Consider the following 13308-nt stretch of genomic DNA (forward strand, 5'->3'; position numbering starts at 1 on the left):
AACAAACTCATGTTTCCCTCGTCACCAGTCATGCTGGACATCAGTACAAGTGTGAGATCCCTCTCATTCCAGCAAATATGTAACATAGCCTACGTAAATACAGTGTTGTGTAGTGGACAGGTCCGCCCATAAGAGGGGGTAAAGGGGTAAGCTTCCAGGGGCGTCGCCACTAGGGGGGGGCGCTGGAGCCAGGCAATTTTATTTTTTACACTAAAATATATCTCCCATCCTGAAAATGCGGCAACTAATTTATTTTTTTGCAAGGAGTCGAACAAATACACAAAACACAGCAGCAGTAACAAGGCAAGGCATGCTTGGGCAGGAGTGCTCCTGTGGAAAATAGTGCCATTCTGATATAATCCCCCATCCGACCAGTGCAGTGAGAGGCAGCAATGTGCCGCAAGGCATCTAGTCTGCCGGAAAGCCAAAAGAAGAAGAAGAACAACAAGGCAGGCTTGGGGTGGACCATTTTGCTTGGGGCAGCAGCGCAGGAACCATTTATGGTGTAACACACAACACAGACAGGTGATAGCAAACAAAACAAGACCGGTGATGGCAAAATGCCAGGAGCAAAACAAAAGTCAGGATGCCAAAATCGCACGGCATAAAAAAAAGCGGGAGCAGGCAAGGGCTTTAGACCTAAATAATAATCTGTTAACAAACTTTTTTCAGTCAGCTCCGAAAGCTGCAGCGTTGATATGAGTAAAGCGCGTACGGGGGAGGGGGGGGGGGGCATAGTGGCTGGACCCTTCCAGGGGCACTGCCATCTCTCTGGGCGGCCCTGGTAGTGGAAGCGATCATCTTGCTCTATAATGACCAGAATGGGTGTTGTTCAAACTGAACATTTATTTCTTCAACATGCTGCAGCAGAAAGGGAGATAAACAGCCGACACTATTTTCATAGTTAAGCTATGAAGTAGCCTACTTCCCCGGGCCCCGCAGCATCGTGACATTGAATGAAAGTATAGGCTATAATGGCTCGTTTGAGATGACTTCTGGCTCGCCTGGGAAGCAGGCGAGAGAAGCCGAGTGCAGTCAGCCAATTAGAGGCAAAGAGGGGCGGGTCATGCCTTCGCCTAGCCTTCGCCATCATGGGAAAAGAAAGATCGCGTCCCGGAGCTAGCCTGAGAGGCTAATAAAAGCTACATGTTACAGAGTAAGCTGACTATCAGTACGTTATTGCACGCATAGGCCTATCTTTACATTTAAACGTTTACATAGGAAAAATAAAAAAATAGAAATAGAAGTAGGCTATGTCAGTGTTTTCCCCTGAATAGCTGAGAAAGTGGACACTGTCAATAGTTCGCACTGTGAAGCTGATACAATTCAGGTGGTGGTAATGCAACATTTAAGGATGCCAACTGCCATAAAACACAGAAGAAGAAGCTGAGAAAAAGGAAGTGCTGTGGGGTTGCAGCTGGTGAAAACCGTCTATAAAAGAGTTTTTTTCCCATTGTTTTTTAAATGTAATATTTATGCCTAGTGGATGAAATTCAACTTGGTTGCTAAGAGTTGCATGGCATAACAATCTTCTTTGAGTTTTTATTCCACTTCTAATTAATTTGAGGATACTAAAGTGTTAACATAAATGTTCAATAAACTATACTGCAAAGGAGGGTTCCCACAGCGAGTTTTGATCCCTAGTTTATCAGAATAGAGACAACTGCACTCACCACTCAGCCACACAAACAAACCCATAAAGCTCAGGCTAGTTACACATCCATGACACACAGAGGGAGAGAAAACAAAGAATTTCACAAATATGTTTGAAATAAATAAAAAATTTGTAAAAAAACAAAAAAAAACACGTATTTGGGCTTTTCCAAATACCGGATTCGGCTCCACCCCTATTATTTTGTGTGTGTGTGTGTGTGCCATTTTTGCCTTTATTTGATAGGATAGCAGCTATCCTATCAAAAATGGCCAACAGATAATATAAAAAAAGACATCCTCAGCGATATGAGGTTAAAAACATTGCATTTGGAGAGAGACCGAGCTATCATATTTAATTATTGATTATGAATCATGATCATTAGACTGTTTTTAGATGCCCCTTCTGGCACTTGGTGCTACACACGGCGTGTGACGTGCGTGGACGTAGAGGCACCCCTGTGACAGTGTAAATCATACGTCCTCATTTGAAAAACAAGGGAACAAGACTCATTTGTGAAAACAAGAGAGCATCCATGATTTTTCCAACTTTAATTCATAAATTGTTTTACCTACTACAAATGCAATGAGGAAACACTTGAACGTGATTCGACACAAATCACCAAAGTCCATTTTATGCGGCACAGTAAAGTACATTTGGTAAAAATATAATTGCGCAATACTTTAAAGTCACAATGCAATAAGTACAGTAGATGGAAGCTCTCAAAATGTGTACAAGGCAGTTAATTAGCCCCGATATATTTTGCAGATTTGTCTAAACTAAATGTGAACTCATATCTTCCCCCTTCCTGTGTATATAATCTGTATACAGTAAGTTGCTATAAGAACACTGAAATAAGATGATATGCTGTGTGATAAGGCACTGTGCCATCAGATATGCTTTCTACATGGCACGTTTTTTCTCTTTTTTTAGGTTTTGTATGCTGCCATCTCATTTATACGTTTACAATTTCACAGTAAAAACTCGTCTATATTTGCAAATATAAACTGAACACTTTGAACAAAATCGTAAATGGACTTTTTTGTTTACATCACAGAAAATTGCAATCATATGCAACAGCTTCAGAACAAACAAAGCAACACCCACCACCACATATACTACTTGTACTTTTATCAATAGAGCGAAACATACACCCATTTCACATTTTGGCTAAATCGAGCTTGCTGGTTCATTTCCACTTTGTGTGTAACTTTATAACACAGACTCAACAAAAGATATTGTTGACACAAGTATTGTGGCATTTCTTGGGGTTTCCAGGAATATTGATGATGATCAAGTTATAGGTTCCTCTTTAACAGGATTGTCTGTGCTTTTAGTACGAACTCATTTTCCTTGATTCTTGAAGGTACTTTTACAACCAAGAGCAAACTACACCCGGGATGGTTTATGAAACTCTCTTTCCTTCTTAAAGGGATACGTCACTTTTTTGGAAGTTTACCGCTCAGTTTACAGTGAGCTACAGTCGTGAAGTTAGTAATTATCGCCATAGAATGGAGGCTAATGGTACAGTTGTTAAAAATCTGCCAAAACACACATCTCACTGCGCCAAAATACATGTTGTGCTTCGGGTACTCAACACACGATGAAACATTAATCCAAAATGCACATAATTGGTCTTTTTGGAAGGAAAAGAGGTAGGCGGCACTACTTTCCAAACATGGCCGCCGACCTCTTTTCCTTCCAAAAATACAGATTATGTGCATTTTGGATTAACATTTCATCGTGTGGTGAGTACCCGAAGCACAACATGTATTTTGGCGCAGTGAGATGTGTGTTTTGGCAGATTTTTAACAGCTGTACCATTAGCCTCCATTCTATGGCGATAATGACTAACTTCACGACTGTAGCTCACTGTAAACTGAGCGGACAGTGCCGGTAAGGCATGGTGTATCTTGGTTATGTGGGGGGGATGTGGTAAATGAGCTAAACTTCCAAAAAAGTGGCGTATCCCTTTAAGGCCAAAAAACAAGATTGAAAACAATGATAATATGCAAAATATAAGAAAGATATTTTAGGCAACGTAAAGGTAAACACTAGTTCTAAATACGAGTTAACTAATGGAGTAAAAGAAAACTGCATGAAGTCATCTGCATATAGTGTGCGAGTGTTATCCAGGAGCAAGGACACCGAGTTAGTCTGCACAAGCTTTACCTGAAACACAAGTTATCATCAATTTGGAATAAATCCCTGTGAAATGACACAAAATAAAGGTAGAAAAGTCTGTGACACCACCATAGAGTGAGACGCCGTTGACTACCTCCAGCCAGCGAAGACACCATAAATGCAGTCACGGAAATCACCGGCGTTTAATCGCCTCCACTTCCCACGATGCAACTCTTCAAATCCTCCATACGAAGCAATAAGTGGTCGTTTGAAGTTGAAACACTCGTTTCAAAGTCTTTCCACAGTCTCCCCCTGACCTCTGTGTAATACAATCTCAAACACTTTACTGCCTCAGACTTGTCAACTGGGACAGGAGGTCAGGTGCTGGCAGGCCACATGTACATCTGTTTGAGATGGGAGGAGGTCAGGTGCTGGCAGGCCACATGTGCATCTGTTTGAGATGGGAGGTCAGGTGCTGGCAGGCCACATGTACATCTGTTTGAGATGGGAGGTCAGGTGCTGGCAGGCCACATGTGCATCTGTTTGAGATGGGAGGAGGTCAGGTGCTGGCAGGCCACATGTGCATCTGTTTGAGACGGGAGGAGGTCAGGTGCTGGCAGGCCACATGTGCATCTGTTTGAGATGGGAGGAGGTCAGGTGCTGGCAGGCCACATGTGCATCTGTTTGAGACGGGAGGAGGTCAGGTGCTGGCAGGCCACATGTGCATCTGTTTGAGATGGGAGGAGGTCAGGTGCTGGCAGGCCACATGTGCATCTGTTTGAGATGGGAGGAGGTCAGGTGCTGGCAGTCCACATGTGCATCTGTTTGGCGATCTGCAACACAAAGACTATGTCCGGCCGCTGGTCTGGCTCCGGGTTGATGCACATGCTAACCAGCTCCCGTAGCTACGGTGGGATGAAGAGAGGTTCCCATTAGCATTAGCAGTCAGCATTGGATTTTATTTTTTTGCTTTATGTGTGTATGTGTGTGTGTGTGTGTGTGTGTGTGTGTGTGTGTGTGTGTGTTTAAATGTAGAACAGCAAGTCAAGTCAGAACAAATAAAGAGTCCACTATCAATTTCACATCTGAAAGAAAAGTAAATATCTAGGACTTTTCAATGGTTTTAATAATTTAACAATAATTTTTTAATTTTAATAGGATAAACACTTGGTAAGATCATCATGAGTTCGATTTCTAGAATCAGTTTCAACTTCAATAAATTCTATCATTCCATACAAATTAGGAAAACAGAATTTAAATTCAGTCATCTGCTGTCATTTACACAAACACAAGATCTCAAGTCAACATTTAGAAACCTTTTCAACTCATCAAAGTACAGGTCCTTACACATCGGGAGCGTTTTTTTCGTGCGATTCATTCGCACGTCAATAATATTTTCCGAACCTATATCAGTCAATGCAACCGTGCATACCGACGGCGAAGTTTCGCCCAGCGTTATTGCGGTGTTGATTTTTTCGAACCACGGCCGATTTGTCAGAAATTCTCTTCCGACGTGTACACATGTGTGGCTGTGATTGACAGGTGGGTCAAAACTGGCATCGCAATTCTGTGCCGTATATTCGCATCGCTCTCGATGTGTTAAGGACCTTTAAGATCAGCAGAAGTCAGGTCTCAAGTCTTCTCTTCATGCATCAAGTCACGTTTCTTTTCTTCTTCTGATTCCTTCCTCATTTTCTCCCCAATAGAGCTGAACAGTCACGTGCCATTTCTTCCATAGACATTTTGAAAAATCCTTATATAATGAGTTTTAAAGGTCCAATCTGTAAGTTTGGGGGGGGAAATAAATGTTTACAAAGTGTTTTTTATTACCATTGAGTGAATGTAACTTAATAAATGAGCCCAGCCGCGTCTCTCTGCGTTTACCCATTGTGACCTTCTGCGCGTTCACAAGCCTGCCTCTTGTACTGGCTCCGGCCGGAAATACAGCAACGAAGAAGAAGGCTAACAGGCAGCGGCTAACGTTACATTTGCTAGCTAAGCAAAGAACCAACAACACAGAGTCCAGTAAAAAGTTCACACAGAAAAAGAAAGAAATATTTATCTAGTGAAGCCCATTTGGCCAGACAGCAGCAATGTGACCGATGTCGGGGGGAAACTAGAGTCGGGGCTGTGTTTTCAGTTCATGGAGGGACCTTGTTGCTTGTAGCTGCTGTAATGTTGTTTTGGCCAGATAATGTTAGCTGCTTGCTAATGGATTTTTACCACCTGGTCAGAAACTCAGCTAATAACATTACCGTCTTGTGTGAAGTAATGCAACAGTCGCAAATATACCTAACGTTACTACCGTTATGCTTATGGTCATGGAACATTGTTTGACTGACTGCAGTTAGACTGCCTATTATCTATGTCATAACGTTAGCTTGATGCTAAACGCGGCTAACTAATATACATAATCAATTACCACCCAGCTCCACTAATAACATTTACCGTCTTGTGTGGATAATAGGGGTGTCACGATACACTCAGTTCACGATACGATACGTATCACGATACTGGGTTCACGATAACGATACGATACGATACGATTTTAACAATATTTTTTTAAACTTGAATAATGACAATATATGACTGGAAAAGTAGTATTTTATTTGAAATGCACAAATACAAAACATGCTGTTGTGGGAAATTGTTATTACAATAACAACTAGAAAAAACATGAGATTGGAGATAAGGCTTATCTTGAAATAGAATGAGTTACACCGTCACTTAGATTTACTTTGAACTAAAAGGTTTCTCAGCAGTATAAATTCTCATTATGCATCTTCAGTTTTTCTTCAAACTCAAACAACAAGACTTTTCTTAATCTATTTTTTATGCATCTTCAGTTTTTCCTGTCAAGTAAACAGTTTTGCCAGAAACTCAATTGAATGGTTTCTCTCCTGTATAACTTCTCATGTGTCTCTTCAGAGACTTGTTCAACTGAACTACTTTCCACACATTGAACTTCAACAAACAAAGACGTTTCTTAGTCTATTTAAAAAAAAATTTTTTTTTTTTTTTTTTGCGATATGAGATTTCATCTCAACGATACATATCGTGACGTTTTACTATCGCGAAATTTCGTGGGACGATATATTGTGACACCCCTAGTGGATAATGAATGTAGCAGTCGTAAATATGCCTACCGTTACTATTGTTATGCTTATGGAACATTGTTTGACTGTTCAGTTTGGTCGCGTCCAGCTCACATCAACCCCAGGCATTAGACGGTACTGTATAATATAGGGGGAGCAGGCTAGTTCCTGGCTTATGCTAACGTGAGTATCCACTTCTCCGAAGCCAATGCAAGCCAAAACACGACCAAAGATGCCACAATAACGTCTGCTAATTCATCCAGAATCATTCCTGGCCATCTCGAGGTCCAGGTTGCCGTTTTCAAGTGACTTTTATGAGCTAACGTTACAAAGCAACCAACGCCTCTGCCGTTGCCAGGCAGCTGCAGTGCTTGTGCTGGCCGCGTGCGAGTATGCACGTCAGCTCGTGCACACGCTGCCTGCAGTTACTCTAACGGCCACCAGTGTCAGTAATAGTTAGAACTTACGGAAGGAACACTCTGCCCATTTTCAACCAGCTTTGTATCATTAGAACATCAGTAGTATATCAGAAAACTGTAAACGGTTTTGATGTCATTCATCTAGTTTGACAGTTATTGAGAGTTGATTTGAGTTAATGAGTTATTTATTTGAGTTAGTGTGGACCAGTGATGTCACTGGTCCACACTTTAACACTCAATAACTGTCAAATTAAATGACAGACTTCAAAACAGTTTACAGTTTTCTGATATACTACTGATGTTCTAATGATACAAAGCTGGTTGAAAATGGGCAGAGTGTTCCTTTAAGGCTGGAACCAAGCTAACCCGTGACCTACTGATGACCATAAAACATTTCAGTTGTTTGCACTCATTTTCGTCAATGAGTTAAAACTAGACGAAAATGTTAGGGAGCGAGGAATTGGAAAGAGATCCAATCAGAAGAGAAGAAGTTAAACATTTAAATCTGTGTCTGTATTGCACGTTCAAACCTTAATACCATTCCTTAATATCAGATTACTAGATCTTTCCAATGAGTTTGGAAATTCTAGAGAAACATTTAAAGGGGGACTTACCCCCCAGATATGTAACAAAACAGTGATTTGAAAAAACCTACGGAAAAAAACAAGAAATGACATATACTCTTGTCTATACTATACTCTTTGGCTGTGCTCAGCTCAGGAAATCGACGCCATTACAGTTTGCCCACCGCCTCGAAAATAATTTATATGAGAGCTGCAATATCTTTATAAATATCAACAACTAGCCAACGCTGGTGGCCTGTATGGAAATAGCGTTGCTCAAAATGGTTGAAAGTTATATCAATTTGGCCATTCAGTGGCAAACTAGAAATGTAATTATTTTTCTCCCATGTATGTGTGTGGCGGCTTGTCTAACTACGTGAGACTAGTGACGCGAGAGCGCAGCACCGCACAATAGTCACGACAAACGCCCCGCTCTCACGCTCATGTAATCACAATGCGAGATTTATCCACGTCATTCCCTCGTCCAACTTGCGATATACCGCGCCATGAAATCGGTTTTTAATTTTCGTTTGGGGGCTTTTCGTGATTCTTGTTAAAAAGTTACTGCACCTCTGATTTTTCCTCTCGGGCGCAGCGCAGGGCAGAGCTGCAGAGCTCCCACCTCCTCCTCCTCGGGCCATTCAGTCTGTCCAAACTCAATACCGATCTAATCTCAGTATGAGATGCAGGGAAATATATTATAGTAGCCGATGTGTTTAGAGCAGCTTTGTCACATTGTCACGTCGTAGTATAGCGTTATATTTTACATGTGCGCTAAACTGCGATGAGATTTGTTTGCGGAAATGTCAGACTGTTCTCACCCCATGCCCAAGCCCCCGCCTCGGCCATGAGAGCCGAGGAGGGCTGCTGCTGCTGCTGCGCGCGGCCTGGAGCTTGGGGCTCGTGCATGAGCATATGACTCTCTCCCGCCTGACTGGCCGGGAGAGAGTGCTTCCAACTCGGACTGATAATATAAACAACATCATTTGAGCTTATCCAGGTAAGATATTAATAAAGTAATGACACATTCAGCGGGAAACTAACTATAATTAAGACATGTGCCAACTTTGACGACGTTTGGTTCAGTATTTTAAGAGCAAACAGGTTTTTTTAACTTCCTGAAAAGTTGCTGTTTTGGAGATTCGAGGTCCTGGAACGACAGCGACGATATATGGAATTCTGGACAAAATCATATCTAGGCTACATAAAAAAAATCAGATTTGCATCTGAGAGACCAAATCTCATCATAGGGCTCCTTAGTATGAAAAAGGTTGGGAATGATTTACAGCAACACAATGCCATGTCCTTCCTTTTATCATTATAGTGGCGTTTATTGATAATATTGTGTGACATAGGAGTTGGTAGGAAAATAACAGGCGATTGTAATCAATTAACAGGTGATTAACAGGTCAAGTGACATCATGGGAATAGGCTTGGAGTTGTGAGGAGCCGAAAGGGTACAGGGGGAGTAGGGGAGTAACTATCTTGAAATTCCATAGTCTTTGGGGACAACATGAAGTCAGGTTGTACCAAATCTCCCATTCATTTGAGGGCAAAAAAAAAGCAGTGTTCCACCCATAGAGGGCGTTTATGCCAGTTATGCTGCTGAAAAATGATACAAATGGCAGAATGGCAACAGTTTGGTCTCAAATGTGGAAATTCTGACCAGCATTCTTCACACATCACCCCCAAAGTCATATATATTGGTTAAAAGCTGAACAAAAGTGTTTTGGGGGTTAGTTACACTTTAAATAATGAATTAATTACACTTTAACTAAGCCCGTTAGATTTTAGTCGACCACATCTACCGTAGATTTACAGCAGTCGACTAAAATCTTATGATATTTAGTAAACTAAAACTAGACTAAAACTAAATGCCGTTTTTAGTCAAAAGACTATGACTAAAAGTAAATCAAAATTTGCTGTAAAAATGAACATTTGTGCGAAATGAGCATACTGGAGAAGGTTCAAATGAAAGGACACAGCAACCCCATTGATGTTGATTCGTATTGTTAGTAGTCAGCTACGTCCAGATGTCCAGTGACTCCAGTCTGCTTTATGAATTGAACATGGACCGTGTCAACGACAACAAGAAGCTTCTTGTGTTGCTGTACCTTCTCAGAGTACTGCTCAGGTGGGAGGGGAGGGTAGTCACACTGTACCTTCTCAGAGTACTGCTCAGGTGGGAGGGGAGGGTAGTCACACTGCTCAATCTTGTGGCATAGAGCAAGGAGGTTCATCTTGTCCCCATAAAATGGACTCTGCAGGGCCGCCATCTGGAGATGGGGAGAGATAGATCGTTCTGGTGTGAGGTGCAAAGTTTTGGAGATATGGGCCATAGACGTAGAGATGTCTGCCTTCTCTCGAATACAATGGAAGTGAATGGCACTCTGCTTGTGGTGCTCAAAGCGCCAAAAATGAAATAAATAAAAAATACTTATGAAAAACCCAATAGCAATGTCTCTTTCCAGAAATCATGACCTGGTTACTCAAGATAATCCACAGACCTTGTTGTGAGCAGTTTCATGTCTGAACTATCTTCTGGTTTGTACAATGTCTTTTGATAATAAAAGTTGCTGTCGTATTTGCACGATTTCAATCAATTTCAAAGGAGATATTCGCACATCCAATTCTCTCTGGTGCAGGTGTGTTGGAAAGTATCACTTTAAGAAAGAAGATCCCGCACACTGCTCTTGCTCAGCATCACCAAATTTTATTGATCATACACAACGTTTCTTGAAGTGTGTTTGACAGCATTTCTGCCAGAGTGATCTTAAATAGACAATGCTCCACCCTTTCTACCCCCTCCACACCTGTCTTCACAGGTGTAGGACAATCAGTCTCTTGTGGGAGTGTCTCTCAATAATTGACAGTAAGCATATATCACCTTAAAAAGACCCCAGATAAATTTGAACAAGTGTAACAGCGCAACATATAATTTACACATAATTATGCCTAATAATTCACACATACTATATTTAAAATGATATTTACAGAAGTAGCACAACAGATGCTGAAGACGGCCTTGCAGCTTTCATAAATCATTCAAAAGTGTGCAACATTTATCTTGGATGCTTCACCAAACAAGGTATATTTGATACCCAAAACTGCTTAGAGAATAACATGCCATGGGATCTCATCGTTCAATCCTTTGGGGGATAAAGTTTGCAAATTATAAATCCAGTAAACTTCTCTCCTATTTAGAATAGCATCAATGTTGCCACCTCTCTCTGGCAGAGTCACTTTCTCAATGCCCTGGAACCTGAATGATGAGATGTCATGTTTGAAGTCATTGAAAAGTACTGCTATTGGGTAATCTCTATCATTTCTCCTTATGCAAATCTTATGTTCACTTATTCTTTGTTTTAATTGACGCAATCTGGGAACCCAACGGTAAAACAAAACAAAACTCATATTTATTTAAATGTATTGTAGCTCTTTTGGAAACATCATGCAAGTTTATGAAGCTATTGTTAAATTGCATAATCTATTGGAGTTTAAATGGTAAAGGTGATCGTGCTGTGAGTTTACCTCATACAGGAGACAGCCCAGTGACCAGATGTCAGATTTAAAGTTGTATCCGTTCTCGTGGATCCTCTCCGGTGACATGTAGTACGGTGTCCCCACTGGGACAGAAAGACAGACACATGACATGAAAAGTCTCAGTTTGGTCAACATATCTTTTGCTCAAGTCATTTTCTTTTTTAACTTGCTTGCTACAATCATTTAATCTGTGTGGTGACCAGTATTTGTCCTGGTCGCTGCACTAGCGCCTCCTCTGGTCGGTCGGGGCGCCTGTTCGGGGTGAAGCGAACTGGTCGGAATAGCGTGATCCTCCTACGTGTTACGTCCTACTGGTGAAGCTCCCACTGTCGGGTAAAAAGAAGTGGCTGGCAACTGCGCATGCGTCGGAGGAAGCATGATGCTAGTCTCGGCTCTCCCCTGATCGGCAGAGGATGGAGCAGCGACCGGGCAGCAGGGGGGAAATTGGCCAAGTACAATTGGGGAGAAAATGGGGGAAGGGAAATCGGGAAAAACATAAAAAAAATAAAAAAAATAATCTGTGTTGTGACCTGTGATGGGGACTTGGGTAACAGTAACTTGAGACTTGACTTGAGACTCTTCTTCAAAAGACTTTACACTCAACTCGGACTCGAGATTTGGGACTAGTGAACATTTATTTAATATTTCTTTGGAGCATTAACATTAACGAAATGTCTACTAATAATAACATCAACTAATCAATGTTGATAATGTATGCTAATAGATAAAGGAGTGAGGATAATACAGTACATGCTTTGAATTCTTTAGTTTTAGCTCTGCAGTGTTCTAAGCAGACAGGATGGCATGCAGCAGATGATAGAACGCTCATCCATAAGACACTCGAGACATGACTTGGACTTGTGACCAAAGACTTCAGACTTGACTTGGACTTGCAAAAAATGACTTGTGAGCATCTGGCACTGGTGGCTTGTATTGTAGCGAGGACAAGTATGTGGTCTCTCTGAAATAACAAAACTAAACACTGAAATGTGTGTTGTAATTAATAAACTATGAATAAAGACTGAGCCAGGAAGACGGTTTGCAGTCAGCACTTCATGGAACTTAAAAGATTGTTCCGGCATGTAATTCATTTTTCTCCTCATCTCCAATTGGATTGGAATTTAATGTAAAATGCAAAATGTAGTTACTTAACTTGTGAGAACCTGAATAAAAACGGACATACGCTGAGCTCCGTAACATTTGTAATAGCAAAACATTTTAGTTTGCATTTTATTTTGGCAATCCTTAGCACCAAAGTGCCTGTGCAATAACAATAAATAATAGTTCTTCGATCTTGTGAAAACAAAAACGCTCATCTTACTGCCGCGATAATTTGTGTTTAAAAAATAATAATGTATTGAGTTGATCATCACAAAAGAATGAATATAATGCAATGTTATCCATTATGTTGCCATGTTATCCTGCCATGTTTTATGTTTTATTTTGGTTTGTTTTGTTTTTGTTTGTTCTTTTCTCTTGTTTTTGTTTATATTCTATGCTTTGATGAAAGTGTTAATATTGGTTTAATTTCTTAGGTAAGAGACCTCGTATAAGCCCATTAGGGGTTCTTGTCTTTACCTGCACAATCTTTTTTTTTTTTATTAAATTCCCCCCCCCCCTGATTTTTTTATCCCCCATTAGTGCTAATTTAATTTATTTATCCTGGTTGCTACTCCACCCTCTGCCGATCTGGGGAGAGCCGAAACTGGCTCCATGCTTCCTCCGAGACATGGGCAGTTAGCCAGCCGCTTCTTTTCACCTGACAGGGGAAGCTTCACCGGTAGGACATAGCACGTGGGAGGTTCACGCTATTCCAACCAGTTCCCCTCCCTCCGAACAGGCGCCCTTAATGACCAGAGGAGGAACCACATTAGCAACCAGGATATTGCATGTTTTGGTGAAGGGGTTCCTAT

The 13308-nt window shown here is 41.2% G+C and overlaps 1 protein-coding gene across 2 annotated transcripts in view; it reads right to left on the reverse strand.

The window, feature by feature from the left end:
* Positions 1-2202: 2202 nt before the first annotated feature.
* The window catches only part of LOC310780827 (serine/threonine-protein kinase Nek6-like), a 126366-nt gene continuing 115260 nt past the window's right edge, over positions 2203-13308 (reverse strand). For both annotated transcript variants that reach the window (XM_083641324.1, XM_083641325.1), the window contains exons 9-11: positions 11384-11478; positions 10015-10128; positions 2203-4680 (exon numbers count right to left, since the gene is read on the reverse strand). In XM_083641324.1, coding sequence (XP_083497450.1) covers positions 4570-4680; positions 10015-10128; positions 11384-11478 — 320 coding nt within the window. In that variant the 3' untranslated portion in view covers positions 2203-4569. The remainder of the gene's footprint in view (positions 4681-10014; positions 10129-11383; positions 11479-13308) is intronic.

This window comes from Poromitra crassiceps (genome assembly GCF_964638095.1).
Source record: "Poromitra crassiceps genome assembly, chromosome: 8".
Lineage (NCBI taxonomy): Eukaryota > Metazoa > Chordata > Actinopteri > Beryciformes > Melamphaidae > Poromitra > Poromitra crassiceps.